The sequence below is a fragment of the Stegodyphus dumicola genome, chromosome 3, assembly GCF_044657685.1.
Source record: "Stegodyphus dumicola isolate Sdum_Otavi_A_Nest chromosome 3, ASM4465768v1".
In the NCBI taxonomy this organism is placed as follows: Eukaryota; Metazoa; Arthropoda; class Arachnida; order Araneae; family Eresidae; genus Stegodyphus; species Stegodyphus dumicola.
Genome location: NC_140770.1, coordinates 69,047,537 through 69,063,516, shown reverse-complemented (window position 1 = coordinate 69,063,516; position 15,980 = coordinate 69,047,537). Strand labels below are relative to the sequence as shown.

At 31.4% G+C, this 15,980-nt stretch overlaps 1 protein-coding gene across 4 annotated transcripts in view; it reads right to left on the bottom strand.

Moving 5' to 3' along the window:
* Positions 1 to 15,980, bottom strand: part of LOC118183693 (FMRFamide receptor-like) — a 603,920-nt gene continuing 587,940 nt past the window's right edge. For all 4 annotated transcript variants that reach the window (XM_085812982.1, XM_085812984.1, XM_085812983.1 and 1 more), the window contains one exon: positions 1 to 14,051. In XM_085812982.1, the coding sequence (XP_085669108.1) occupies positions 12,441 to 13,919 (1,479 nt within the window). In that variant the 5' untranslated portion in view covers positions 13,920 to 14,051 and the 3' untranslated portion in view covers positions 1 to 12,440. The remainder of the gene's footprint in view (positions 14,052 to 15,980) is intronic.

Below are 15,980 nucleotides of genomic sequence, written 5' to 3'. Positions count from 1 at the left end.
TACAAATAAAAATGTCTTTATTATTTCCATAAACACAAAATATTATTGTTTGTATAGTCACAATATTTTACAGCAATTCATAATACCAGGTTTTCAAATGCAGATAAAATATATTGAATAAATAGAAGTTTTACGAATAATAATACATCAGCTTTATAGAATAGAATTCTATTTCTACGTAAAAATCAAGAATAATAACTACTATTAACATTTAGTGAGTATTTATGGCACCATTAGTGTTCTTTAAAACTCTCTAACAGCAAAATAATTTTTAGCATACAGGATCTATGCGGCATTTCACAGGATATCTTAATCAGTTAAATATTACAAACATTTTCACAGAAATTGAATACTGAATGTTTAGTAATAGCAGTGGAAGAAGCATACATATACGGTTGATATTTTGCAATAGAAAACAGACAAGTATTATTTGTACTCCTACTGGTGCTGTATCGTAAAACATCATTACATATCATTGCAAAAAATTAGATATGTTGGGCAGAACGTTTTAAAACTATGATAATACTTAGCAGCATTTCGTTGAATCAGAAAAATTTTTTTTCACTGAAAATTAATTTTTTATGTAAATAATACAGAATATACATATTTGTTTTCACATATTTATTTATTATTTTAGGTTGTTACATTAACTTTCGTCAAATATCAAAGACTAAGTCAATGTTAGTCTGTAACTGACAAGGCCAACTCAATTCCGAAAGTCTCCAAGGTCTATTTTAATTACATAATTTATTTATGTTGAAATGCATCCTATAATCCAAAAGTCCACCGAATATGTTATAAGTGGAGTTTTTGGTAGGATAAAAATTATATTTAAGAGAATTAGGATTGGCAACGCCATCCAGCTATATAGAAATTTTTCTGTTTTTCCCTGACTTGAACGACATTGCTTTGTGTTGGTAATTTCATCTTTCCTATGATTATTAAAATAATAAGTCGTTTAATTAAACAAGCAAAGAGCTAAGATATAACTAAAGCTTCAGTACTATAAATAACAGAATTCGGTATCGTCTTTTATTCCCACGAAAAGTGTGTAAGGTTTATCCTACGTTTAATAACAGTCATTTTTAAGTTTATGCATTCCTAGCTCTTCTAATTTCAGCTTACAATTCCTTACCAGAATGAGTTTTCAGAATCACATTAAATGCAAATGAGAAGGAGTGGTATTTAAGTCGAAGTTCCATTGACTTCGAAGAGAGAGAATCAGAATTTCTGAATAGCGTGCGTTTGCCTTGTGACTATGTTCCTCTAAGCTGTTACTACGCTCGTCTGTATTACGTGCCATAGATAGCTTCGCTAGATAATTCGATATTTAGGGGGCCAACTAATTTAGATTTGTGTTAGTTTCGGCTAAATCTCTTTAATTAGTCATTAGTTAAGTTTTTATTTCTTATATTTTTTAAGGCCAAAGGGAGGCTTTGTTGTACGTCTTGAGAAATTTCTGAATTATTTCTGAATTTAATCAATTATTCGCTTAGTAGTTCACTATGTTCCTCCACACTTAGTTAATAAATAAAAGAAAGGAACGCTACAAGTGAAAGTCAGTTTCTGTTCTTTCATTTAATTCTGTACTTCAAGCTGAAGTAAATGTTCAGTGGTTTTTATTTTTGCTATATTAATATAGTGTTCTGACACCGGTAGTTAGAACAAAAATTCACCTGGCAGATTAGGAAATTGACTAGCGATTAGAATTAAAACAAAACATACGAAATTATACTTGCTATTGTTGCTCATTCATCACAGCGTGTGCATCACATTTGCAATCTGTTTGGAAGAATTTTAATAGAAGTGAATCTGTTACCCTCAGCGATTCAGTTTTCCTTAATGGATTTAAAATGGTGATACTTCAGTTAGGATGTCAGCGCGGAGGAAAAAAGAAATCATAAAATACCACATCTGTGAAACAGCAAAGATGATATACCACTATAAATTTTGTTTATGCTTATGCATTTGCAAACGCGCTCTGACCTGGTGCACTGCAATGATAAAGCAATGCATTCTCATTCCTTCATTGCTGAGGTCCTGAGCGAAAAATATCTTATTTCAGTCATCTCCAACCTAGCAGCAAAACCCCATATTGTCTGTAATCATCAAGTAAAAAAGTTTCTATCTGTCAAATACGTTTCCGAAAAACATTTTCAACTAGAATTCCGTGGTGTTTTTCTAAGATACTATACCAGTAGGTTTGATCTTCCTCACAAGAAATGTTTAATCATGTGATATCACTGTCTTACAGTCCGCTTCAAAGTAACTACTGCTTTGGGGAACTGTTTTAGTTTTCCCGAATTTTCTTAGTGAATGAAGTCATTGAACTATAATGCTGGGAAGATCTTGCCTGTCTACTGACCTTGGTCTCTCTGATCTCGCAAAATAAGTATACTTGAAATCGTCTAACGAAAGGGGTACTGCTTCGGCTGTATTTCTAATCAGACTTTTACTTTTTGTCATGGGGGTAGAGCATCTTCAAGCCAGATTGCAGACGATATTACTATCCAGAAACATTATGATCATAGTGTAAGCGTGTTATGATGTGTAAATATAGAAAGGAACACCCCTAAAGAGAACGTAAAACTAATTGCGGTGATATTACGAAATGGAGTTGGCCTTGTTAGGCATTTTTTTAATTAGTCCACATTCTTTAGCTATTTTGTTCCTTAATTTTAGTATTTGCTCAACTAATAAACAACAAAATTTGAAAAATATGAAAAAATCATAATTTTACATAATATTAATAATAAAGATTTTGTTTCACTTCAAATATATATTAATAACACTTAATACACTGCTCAAAACAATTAAAGGATATTGTGAGTTTGGTATGAAATAACCATAAAATCGCCAACTTTTTAACAAAAATTAAATAGAAGAGGTTAAAAAGGAAAATTATAACGTTTACGAAGTTGGGAGTATGCAATTTGGTCTGTGATGTCGTCAACTACGCGTTTAAATAAGGAGTCAAAAGCGACCTACAGCATTCCTTCTAGAAAAGGAGATTAAAAACAATTGACATACGTTGAATGTTTTATAACAGTGAATAAGATGTTTCAGTAAGTTGATTTAACTGTATCAGTAGCCTAGAGGGCCATCAGTCGTTTAGAGGCGAGTCAAGCGCTATCCGTCGTAGCAGAAGCGTTAGGAGTTTATCAAAGAATCATTTCCAGACTAAGGAACCGATTTTTGTAAATTGGAAATGTCCTCCGAAGATCGCAACAAAATCGTACACCTGCAACCACACAAAATGAAGATCGATATTTAACACTAACGGCCAGAAGAAACTGCGCTATGAATGCTATTTTCTTGCAGTAGCACCTTCAGAAGGCTACCGGTACCAAAGTTTCGACTTCACTATCTGAGTTTGCATACTTGCAGACTTGTGGTTTGTATTTCTCTGACACAAGATCACCTTGCTGCCCGCAGTAGTTGGACATAGAAGCATATCGGATTGGGATGAGATGTATGGAGCAATATGCTATTCACGGACGAGTTTCGCTTTAGTGTATAATCTGAAAACAGACGGATTCTCATTTTCAGACAGACTGGTAAACGAAATGCTCCTGTATGTGCATGAAGGTTCCGATCTGGCGAGGCGAAATGATGGTCTGGCCTGGTATTTGTATCAATGGCCGCCGAGACCTGCGCATTATGAGGAACGTAGCACTAACCGCTCAGCGATATAGAGGTGAGATTCCCAGATCTGTTGTAGTTCTTCACGCTGCAGCAATCGGGGACGAATTCATTCTCATGGAGGATAACCCGGACTCTCAGCTACATGACTCTCAGCTAGTGGAGAGTTTCTGACGATGGAATCCGTCGAATGGATTGGCCAACATGGTCCCCAGATACGAACAGAACATGTTTGGGACATTCTAGGGAGAAGGATTGCTAGTCGCTTATCATCCCCAGAGACATTTCAGTAGTTTTAAAAAGTTCTTTTCTACAAGAGTGGTTGAGAATACCCCCAGTCCACCAATGGTAAACCTCATTAATAACATGTCCCCTAGGTGTGCAAAATTGCTTTCGGTCAGAGGAAACCCTTATAAAAACTCTTAAATATGAAAAAATATGAAAAAATCATAATATGCATCGGAGAAATAACATTTTTGTGTGTTTGTATTATATTGTTTATTGACGAATGTTGTCAATAAAATAATTCAATTATTCCTTGTTCGTTGCTTATTTCTTTTTTCTTATATTTTACAGCACCTATAAAATCCCATATATTAGTCACAAAAACATTTCCTTATCCGCAGTATATATCCAAAATCATATTATCCTTTATCTGTTTTGAGTAGTGTAGTTTCATTGGCTTCTCGAAATCTTATATGTTATGAAATAAATTTTTATAACTTAATTAATCTTTATTCGTTCGTTTAATTTCATAAATTTGCCCATTATTTATACACAACCTTTACATAAATTTCACCATTTACAAAAGTCTAAAATGTTAACAATTATATACATTATGAATATTTATTATAGCATTAAACCTGTAAGTATATCTGCAGGATAATACATATGATTTCTCACAAAAACTGCCATAATTATGTACATAAATGTATATGAGACTCAGACCTAATACTAGAAAATAAAAATATCATGCTTAATGCGATTCACATATTTACATAAAAGCATCAACAATCATCAGAAAATACGTTGCTATTATCTGTAGCTATTCTAGAACATAACTTTATTATATTTCAGTAACGACCAATAACCATATAATCTGTTCACAAATTACAAGAATTACAAGTAGGAAATAAAATAAGAGTTTATTTGTGCCCTTATGTGCATGTAAAGATATGTTAATAGATATAAGTAAGAATATATATATATATATGTATGTATACGTAATTTTAATTTCAAATTTCATGTTTAAAAATTGCGATCCTAACACACTACATACGTGCATTTTCATAGACTGTTGAAAATATACAGAGACGGCGAGAAAAGGACCATATTGCAGCTGTTAGAGCAATAAAATATTTCTTTGAAAGTATATATCATTTAATTGCATCTGATATGCATTTGCAATATTTTATTATAATACATTAAATTACATTTATATAGACACAAACCTGTGGCAGCATAAAATGATTACGTTAAATCAATGAGAATTTACTAATATTTGTAAGTGATACAGATTAAGAAATATTTTCAGATATGAATTCTCATGCAACTGTGATGAACAGTTTATTACGTTTACATATTTTTTTTAATATTTGATTGTTATAAGTTATTCATAAACTGCATTTTTATTTTTACCCATTGATGTTGAAGAATTCATCTTAGAACTCTTAATATGCGGCAACCAAATTAATGAAACTAATTACTTTACATTTTTGTCAGCTCACGTGACTCTTATTTACTTTACCAAGGCAGCAGGTTTACAAGAAACTGAAATCTAATACTTAAATATCACTTAATATTTTTATACTATCTTGCTTCACGCAAACTTAAACAGAAACTCCACTCAAAGCGTAATGACTTTGTAAATGGGATGCTATTTTATTTTATATCTCGCTGTAAGTTATTAAACCGTCAATATTCGTGTTATATATCAGAAAATAAGAATGGCTGACAAGAAAACTTTGAACATTTTCCAGTGTATAAAATTCTCATCTTTATTTACAAAGTGTGGAAAGTTTTAATTAGCCTTATCTCCATCTTACGGGTAAGTTGATTTAATTCTTCTTCTAACATTAATACATTGTGCTCTGAGAAAGGTATACTTTAGATAAAATTATTTGATAGATTAACAAACCAAAATGTCAGGTGTGATTTTAAGTAAATAGGTATTGCTCTGCTAATAATAACAATTTAATTGGATTTACGATGAATTAAAATTTTATTTATGATAATTAATCATTTTACAAATTCAAGATATAATAATTTCACTCTGCAACATTAAAAAAATAATTTGACATTAAAAAAACGTTTTTGACTAAAGTGAATAAAACTTTCTACAAAAACTTATGTTTTAACAAGTTGTTCGTTCATCTCACTGCAATACAAATCATAAAAATCTATACACATAACAATTATTGAACACCACGTCATCTGTAGATAGATATTTTGCAGTTTATAAATTGTTTCATCATTTACTGCTACCAAGCAGAATTACTCTTAGCACTAAAGTGCAGTCATAAGGCTTAGTTACATGCATTTGATCAGATTGGAATGTTTAGAAGCTCTTATAGCTATGTGCGTAAAACATTTTACATTGTCTGGGATAAACAGCAGCAAATATTTTCTACATACGTATCAGTTCATACGTATCAGCACTATATATATGTTGCAAGAAATTTTCATCAGCACTAGCCATATTCCAGGGTGAGATTTTACCATGGACAAAGAACAATAAACTTCTGTATTCTTGCTACATGAAAAAGGTACAATACATGTTTTTTTGGCAACATTTGTTTAGATATCATGGCCTTGAGTTTTCTCAAACAAAATTTTCGTTTGCTTTAAAACTGTACTTATTTATGAAATACTAATACAGATTTCAGAGAGTGGATAAATTCAAACTTCGTCTTGACTTTTAAGGTGTAAATTCTACTAGAAATTGATAAACCATATTGAATGCATAAGTTTTCTAACTTCAAGGAATTTTATAAGAGTAATGAATGACAATTCATGAATAATGAATTACAATTAAAATGTATGATAATTACATTTTCAGGCAGCCAGATAATAATGAAAATAATACATAATTTTACAAATAAAACCATTTCTTTAGAAGAGCCATGAATTTTGCTTTATAATTCTATTACACTTAGATAAAATATTTCACGATTAACGCAGATAAAATTTAGTTGACAAATCCTATTCAATGCATCTGAAAATTTGCCCTCTATCTAATTTTTCTGAATATTAAAAAAATACATTCTTATAAGTAAAAAGAGTTAAATGATCTTTAAATATTTCAAGAAAATCTGCAGTTAAATTATTGCAATACTTAATTCGACACCACATGCAATTTTAGAAATCAACTTAATTTCTTCAACTTAGGTTAATAATTACAGAAAACATATTTATTCAGTACAATTTAATACACCTTAGACGTATTCAGGTTTTTCTTCAGGGCAATTTATATAATTACAAATGTCGTTTGTAATTATATAAATTGCTCTGAAGCGGATAAATCATGAGTGCCACTTGCAGTATGAAAAAAAATAAAAAGATCTTTCCTATGTAAATTGAGCTTTTATATATGCACTTGAAAAAATATCATGAATAATCGAAAATTTAACATAAACTTAGATTATACATGAACACATACGTGGTACTTACACTTCGTGAAGTGTATCAGTCAGTGAATGAACATTTGGAATCTGTAATGCTTATGTACAAAGTATTAGGAAAAATATTCTTACATTATGGAATATGGTTATGATATATTTGTTCAAAGGTAAGAAATATTTTGAATTGTAGGAACGTCATCAAGAAGAAACGTTTCTGTTCTTGATATTATGCTTCATAGTTTTTCTTGACAATCTTTAACAAATGTAAGCTTGATCTGAGAACCGAAAATTTACCAATTAGTTAAATAATAGTTAATAAATTCCATATGAGATTTGGTGAAATCGTTAGGCCCTGAATATCTTTATTAACTCAATTTTTTCTTATTAAGCAATCAGATTGCAGAAGTATGAACATAGGAACTAGTAATCCATAAACTGGATTACATATTTTTATGTATTATATTGAAATAAATTAAGGGTCTCTTAAGGTAAATTTTTTTGATAGAAATGGTAAAAAAGAATCAGCGGGTTTCAAAATCAGACTTTTGTATTTTTAATAAACTCGTTTTGAGTACTAAATCTAACATAACAAGAATAATAACACGTAATGTCCTTAAGCCAGATAAAATTACCCCTAAACATGTTTTTAAAACATTTTTGCTTAACAATGTTATGCATTTGCAAGAAATCTCGTTTATCTAGGCAATAAGAGAAGCCGGTTTTGATGAAACATGTGCTTGGGGAGGATAACCCATATTACTTTTTATTCTGTTTGCAAGTATGCAAAAATGTAATAAAAATGTACTGTATGTTTTACGCTACACTCATTAACTGAACTGAATAATGAGTGTTCTTTTTTAAGGTATTCTTGTAATATTTATAAGCAGCTCTTTTTGCCCAGCATTTGATAATTAATCTTGGGTACTATTTTTGCATTTGATTACTTTTGCTTATGTTTATTACTTTTACGTAAATTAATACATTCATATCACTTCCTCTTGTTATAAAATGTGCACTTATTTTCAATTTAACTATTGTAAAAAAATATCCATATAATGAAAAAATCCATAGTTGCTGATGTCCCCGATTAACGTAATTAAATATTATTTTTTTTACAAAATTTAAATAAAAAGAGTTCTAATAAGAAGGTATGTATAAAATAAATACGCATTTCGCATAATGTTTTACTTTAGTGTGATCTAATTTAAAGAGTAACATTTACTAATATAATATTTGCTTATTTTGCACTTAAATCTGAAGAGATAAAAAAAGAAAAACAAAAAAAAACAAAACAAAAAGAAAAGAAAGTTTAATACTGTACCTAATTTACCTTTAATTAAACAAACACAGCAAATACGGTGACTATTTACCGTAGAACAATCACCTCTAAAGTAACTAGCACTTCTGTACATAAATAAAACCTTTGATGCAGCATCATGAGATAAAACAATTTAAACAAAGTAATTAAAACTTTGAAACAGTTTTGAATTGCTTGAAATATCCATACGAAGGTCGGCAGTAAGAAACCAATAGAATATAAAGCAAATGTGGAGCTTGAAGCGAAAAATGCAAAAGTGAAAAACACAATGAATAATAGATGAATAAACCGTTGATAATAAAAATTATCTCTCCCATTCCCATTCTTTTACGTCACTTCAAGATATATTAAAGGTTCTTTCTATACCGATGCTTTGTTTCCGTATGCAAACTTCTTATTAGCCGCAGGTTATAATCAATAATTAATTTTTCTCTCAATAGCATTTCTATATACTTTCACTTTAAGTAGGATGTTTGCAGACATTTTGTTATGCACTTGGAATTACAGTACAACTCCAATTATCCGAACTCTGATTATCCGAATTGCCGATTTTCTGCATCGCTTTCAGAATTTAAGAAAAAAATAAGACAGAAACATAGCGTTGGATAATCAACCATTTAAGACATTAAAAGGAGCAAAGCTAACACTTTTAAACTTCACGTCACTGCTTGAAAACGAACATGTTAGTTCTTCAAGAAAAATCAGTGAAGGCAGTAATAAACAAAAATTTAGAAGATGTCGTTTTCAAGTGGTTTTTGCAGCAACGTCCTATGGGAAACCCAATTTCGCGTCCGAATTTTAGTGAAAAAGCTAAGATCTTAGCTCAGACGCTTGGCTGGTCATCCTTTAAAGCATGTAAAGCCTTGCTAAGAAATTTTACGTGTAGGCACGGTGTCCGTCAAACAGCTTACTTTGACCGAGATGTTCAGCAAGCAATGACTTTCAGCACTTGTAAGTACTGCACAGCACGCTATATAACATGTAAGTAAAAGTGTTACCTTTTCATTTTCATTGATTAGAAACCTCTTTTTGTTTAAAAATAGTTTTTTTTCTCCATTTTCAACATACAGTACATACAGTAATTAACAAAAGTGTACGTAAACCCTATCTTCGGAAAAAATCCAGTTATCCGAATTTTTTATAATCCGAATGCAGTCCGGTCCCAATTGAGTCGAATAATTGGAGTTCTACTGTATATCCTTGTATGTGGTTCTTATTGTCTAATTGTAAATACGTGCAAATTGAAAGGTTGGGTTTATTCAGCTGTTCAACAACAAATTTTATTATAAAATATGCATTCACTTTATTCATAATATTTAAACCTGATAAATTATAATGAACTAATTAATGATGCATATTAATGAAATCAAATTTTAAGTAAAAAATAATGCAATGCCTTCAAGAAGACACTCTCCCCTTACGTAAATACTACAAGTTACAAAAAAAAAAAAATGAAATAATACTATAACGTCATCAAAGCGGCAAGTGACTTTAATAGTATAATCACATTTCTGGAGAAACTCTTAGCATTGATTTATTGATTGATTATTTATTGATTGAAACCTCGAGTGCATTGTACATTAAATACTATTTATGTTTAACAATGACGTAACATATAAGTAGTATATTACATTACAGTTTACTGATAAACTTGATTTCGAATTATAGATAGGATTTTGGGACAAATATTTTTATTCTCCAGTTTCCGAAGTTTAATCTCTCTTATCAATCCTTTCGTGAGATAAAATAGCGTAAAGGCAGTTATTATCAATTTACATAATGTTGATTTATGGCCGTTTTTAGTACAAGAATAATAACAGTTCAATTATAATAAATATATCATGAGGTTTAAACCAAAATTAACATATAGTAAAAGCAAAAATGACACGATAAATGTTCAGCTTTTGTAAAAAATAGAAGCAGTGTGAACAGAAGGTAATTTCTAGATATGGATTATACAAATGTTTTGAATCCCTATGAATCTTGATAAGGAATTTTTGTGCCTTTCGTCATTCTAGTCTTCCGAATCCTACTTAAAAATTGTGAAGTTTTAACGCTGATAAAATAATTCTTTCATTTATTCACGCCACAAAGAGCTTTTATTAAAAAAAACATGCGATTGTTGCAGTTTCAGTGAACTTGGTTCATTAATATTCCTTAGTAAAGTTGTCAGTGCAGCACTTTTAATTTTCTGTAGAGAACTGAACGTTTCATATTTTGTATTTTTCCATATTAACACTCGGTATAGTTCTCTCTTTTCTAAACTTATTATGATTTCAAAATATTCTGGAAAATTGTAAAATGTTTGAATTGTTATATGTCAAATATTTTGAGAAAGTGAATCTCAGGATTCACAAATTTAAATTTTGCACGTTATTTGTTAATTTCCTTTGAGTCTATTTAATAACATAGATGTAGTTTAAAAGTCCACATTCATGAATTTGCTTTCCATTAAACGAAAATTCCAACTTTAGTAATAAAATTCAGGTATAAGTAAATTTTTCTTCCTTAAATTTTCTCCTTTTCAGTATTTTTACATAAAGGGTTTGATAGATTCGAGAAACTATTCCGAATCGATAAAACTTCGGATTATTTTCATCTCTACCAATTTTACATTCCAGTATATGGAAGGCTACGATCATAATAGAGTTAGATGTTGAGTTAGCTGAATTTACGATTGTGGGAAGTACTGATGACTCAGGTTTAAGAAAGGGGAAGATTAGCATCTGTTTAAACTTCATGGTTCTTCCAAACTATCAAGTAATGCAATTACAGGCAAGTCACACAAATTTACAGCTTCCAGCCTTTATACTTATTTGCTTCGTTATCGAAAGGCGAAATTTGTTTCGCGCTGCGGCTGATGAACAAAGATTGAAACAGTATGTATGGTTGCTTTGATTCATGAAAAAAAAAACTTTTCTGTCATGCAAATCATTACAAACACTCAAATTATCTTGCCAGACTTATCATAAATTTTTATCATCCAATATTACGCATGTTTCTTACAACTGCTGCATGAATCAATTACTAACATTAATTTCATTTGTTGTCCTATTTATATAAAAATAACAACGGTAGTTTTTTAATTAGCAGACGAGGCTCAATAAACCCTTCGTGAAAATAAGCTAAGTCTTCCGTAAAGCGTGGAATACCTGTGTCAGAACGTTATTGAATGCACGCGAAATATGTATTTCGATATGTTTACCAAAATATGGTGTCGATAAGAATTGAATAGAATCCAAGTGCAGATTTGGTAAAATAGAAACATGCATTTGAAATGCAGTCATAAAATTAAACATTTGTTTAATTAATCTTCATGAAACTGAAACATTTTGAAAATAAAATAAAAGCCCAAGATTTTTCTAAAATTACAAGTTACCTCTCAAGATCTGTTGCCAATATTAATACATTTAAATTTTGTGATGTATACGCTCTTCTTATGTATATTTAATGACAATTTACAGAATACTCTGAAACCGAATATTTTTCACAGACAAATAATGTGTAACTAATTATCTAATTTCATTTCTCATATATTATGAGAAATGTATCAGGTCCATAGGCATTCAGGAAGCACAAAATAATGTATAATGTTTATCAGATCATTTGAGTTTATGCAGCCAGTTCAAATGCAGAGGTTTCTGATTCTCACAATATTTATTCACACAAATAGACTAATAAGTCAATCAAAGTTTTGCTGCACCTCATTAATTTCTTATTTTGAAATACATTTTGGCATAAATCACGTACGTACGAGTATCTTTGTTTTGAAATTTAATCTCTTATTTTTCGACATACCGTGTGGAATTTAATTTGTCCATCCTACTAAGGAACTAACTTGTAATACGTTTCGTTCAAATCTATACTGTCGAATTGGAGCTCTTCCAAGGAGATGTATCTGGTATACCTTCTGGAGCAGTTATGACTATACATTTGTTACCTCCACCTTTCAGAGGAATAATTTGCTCTCTTGTTTTCTTTTCGTTTATTCCCATTGATCTTTTGAAATGTTTCCACGGGCTCCTGATAATTTTTCTCAAGGGTGCGCAAGTACTATGGCTTTGACTAGATCCTTCGGCCATACTATCAACGTCTTCATCATCATATACCACTTTACTAGCAGAACTTTTAGGAACCTGCAAGAAAACTGCTTTTGCACTACCCACAGGACTACCATGTCTTGACTGGCTAACATCAAAGCTGCTACCCTTTGGAGAACTGAGCCTACTCATACGTGTACTGCTTAATCTCCTACTAGCACTACTTCCTGGGCTATCGGTGTCGACATTGCTAACAACTGTGCTTTGATAGTACATGGAATTCATGTTGTTACGCTTATCTTGTATACATGGGCAAAATATCTTCACAAATGTCCTTCGATATTTCTGACTGAGCAAGCAGTAAAGAACGAAATTCCCTGCTGCATTCAAGGACATCAAGAAATTAAAAATATTCCCGAGGCCTCGGAGGAGATATATCTGTTTAGAGTCGAGGTTCTCGTGAAGTGTGCTATATAGAAGATGACACGCAGTTGGTAGCTGGCAAATAAAGAACAAAATAACGACAGCAATGAGCATAATTGTGATTTTATTTTCTTGGCTACTGTCGCTGTTTTCTCCTCTAGTCATAGATGATCTTTGCACCTTGGATAAATGAACAGATCTTATCAAGAAACTGTTGAAAATGGCTAGCAAAATGAAAGGAACAAATATGAAAAAGACCACTGTTAACCAATAATATATGGTTTTGTACAAATAATTTTTCCCCATATCCGAATGATCTAAGTATAACGTAGTATGGTTCGTTTCCGAATCCACTTTTTCCATTACTTTCCATTCGAAAGGTGTAGGAATGGTAAATGCGAAGCAAAACAAGAATACAGCAACGATGGCTTTCTTTGCTCTGGATTCAGTGCAGAAAACCTTCCCTTTCATAGGATGACAAACTGCTATGTACCTTTCTACAGTAAATGTTACAGTAAGCCAAACAGACGTATTGCTGCAAGTATCTGTAATCATGAGAATGAAAGGCCGTAATCTCCAATATATATAATGGTCACTATCAGGTATCCTGGGATAATGACTCAAAGATAATATGAAAGTAAATATCAAGTACATCATATCAAAGATTGCGAGAGCAGCAAGGTAGTTATTAGTAGAGCTTCTCATACGACGACGAGTCATAATCACAATAGTAATGACGTTTCCAATAATACCGATTGTCATTATCGAAGGGACTAAAATTCGCTGAACCCAGAAGCGAGAATAGATGAGGAAATTTCTGTGATACAATTCGTCATCAACTGCTGCTGCAGAGTAGTTCGAAGTGTTGAGATTCATAGTTAAAGTTGCTGCCAATCACTTTAGAGTTAAGATGTAAGTAAGTCTAAAAGGCTTCAAATATTGTCTTCTGTGGTATAGCAAAATATATCCAAAAGATATGTTGCAGCGCTCTTTTCCATAGTTAGCTTCCTAAAGGAAAAAAAAAGAAATATGTCAGAGTGAATAAATAATAGTATAATTTTTGAATTTTACTAATCCCAATGCCTTAAATTACATCTTATAAATTTTACAGAGAAGAAATTGGCAATGTATTCTGAATCCTTATGTTATGAAAATATTCCTACTATTGCATTATGAATTGACAGTTTCGTTAAATATTTTTATTGCTTCATAACTTTGTTCCTTCAGACAAAATAAAAAAAAAAAAAAAATAAAAAAAAAAAAAAAAAAACTTTTATTGATTCAATTTGTATGTGTGCGTGTACAAATAGGTTATAACAGAACACTGATAGTCACCACTTTAAGGAGTGATAGAACATGGGGAAAATAACAATTTACTTAATGCTATATGTGGTCGGATGTGAAATGTGAACATAAAATCTAAGTTACTATAAAAACATGCAGAACAAAACGCTGTTTTAGTCACATATATTTTACAAGAGTTGCTCAAATGAGCGAGCATCTGATTCAATTCATACGTTAACAATGACGACGAAGTTATTGACGTACACGTTTGGACGATACCGATAAGTCATTGCATTTCTTCAGTGGCAACACTAATTTGGTGATGGGGACTTCAGGAGACTCAATCTGAGTCTTGCAAACGTGATCCACCTACTGTTGTGATCAGTGTCCACCCACGTGTTACAGCTTCTGGTCGTTTATTTGATCAATTATTATAAATATTAAATATTTCTTGTAAATAAGGTGATTAAAACACACTTTTTATTTCCCATTTTTTTCGTACTTACTGTGCCAGGTTCACATTTCACATTTCATCCCACGCTGAATGTGGAAAATTGTTGCTTTTGCCATATCTATTCAGCCCTTAAAATTTTGCGCCCATCATCTCTCTCTCTTTCTTTTTCTCTACACACACAAAAACACACACACACACATATATATATACATACATATATATATATATATAGTATATATATTCTGGCAGCTTGAAAGCCCTCTAGCTTGAAGAATTATGACTTTAATTAACAAATTACTTTTTTTCATTATTTCTCTTACTTTAGAGGCCAATTTAGGTATTTTTTTGCTGAATTAGTCATTTTCACTTTTACCCAGTCCATTTTCCTCAAACTAGTATGATAAGATGCCATTTTGAACTTTTTCCACATTTTTCAACTCCTTTCACCCCCTTTTGCTATGAGTCAGGTTGCCGCCAACGGGCAGTCAGTTGACATTGGCTATTGCCCAGTGACATTGTTCCCCCCCCTTTCTACGTCATCCGACAAGTTGGTGGGCAATGGAAGCGCTAGGGAATTTGCAAGCCCTTTTCGAGTTTCCTCGTCGCCAAAGAAGACAGCTTTGTTCCAGGTCTGATTTTTATAATTTTTTCTCTAAAAGTTTTTCTAGGTCTTGGAAAGACCCATGCTGCTTGTCGTCTTATTTATTATTTTTTACTTTTTGATTTAAATATAATTTACGGTTCCTTTGCAAAGTTTTAATTCTTTAAGCTCGCAGGTCTAACCCATAAGTTCTTGTATATTTTGACTAATAGCATACCGCTATTTATTTATTTATTTTTTTTCTGTACATCGGTATTGCCTTTCCGTTTTCTACACCTTAATGTGTCAATATATGCGGACGCGTCGGGAAATTGGAACAGAGAATTGAGACTAAAGTTTTTTGACATAGTTTTAATTTATTAAAAATTTGTCCCGCAAAGTTTCAATTGTCAGTTTCGGCGAAATACGTAATGGAGTTAGCTTGGTTCGAAGTTCATTTTAAAAAATTTCCCTTGAAAAGCCAAAATGAGCTTCGAATTGGGCTAATTAATCATTTACTGGTTCTTAATTTTAGTATATTATTTATTTTTTACCTTGATCAATTGATTAGTATTTTATTGTGCTTTATAATTTACTTTTTTCGTTTAGCATATAGCCT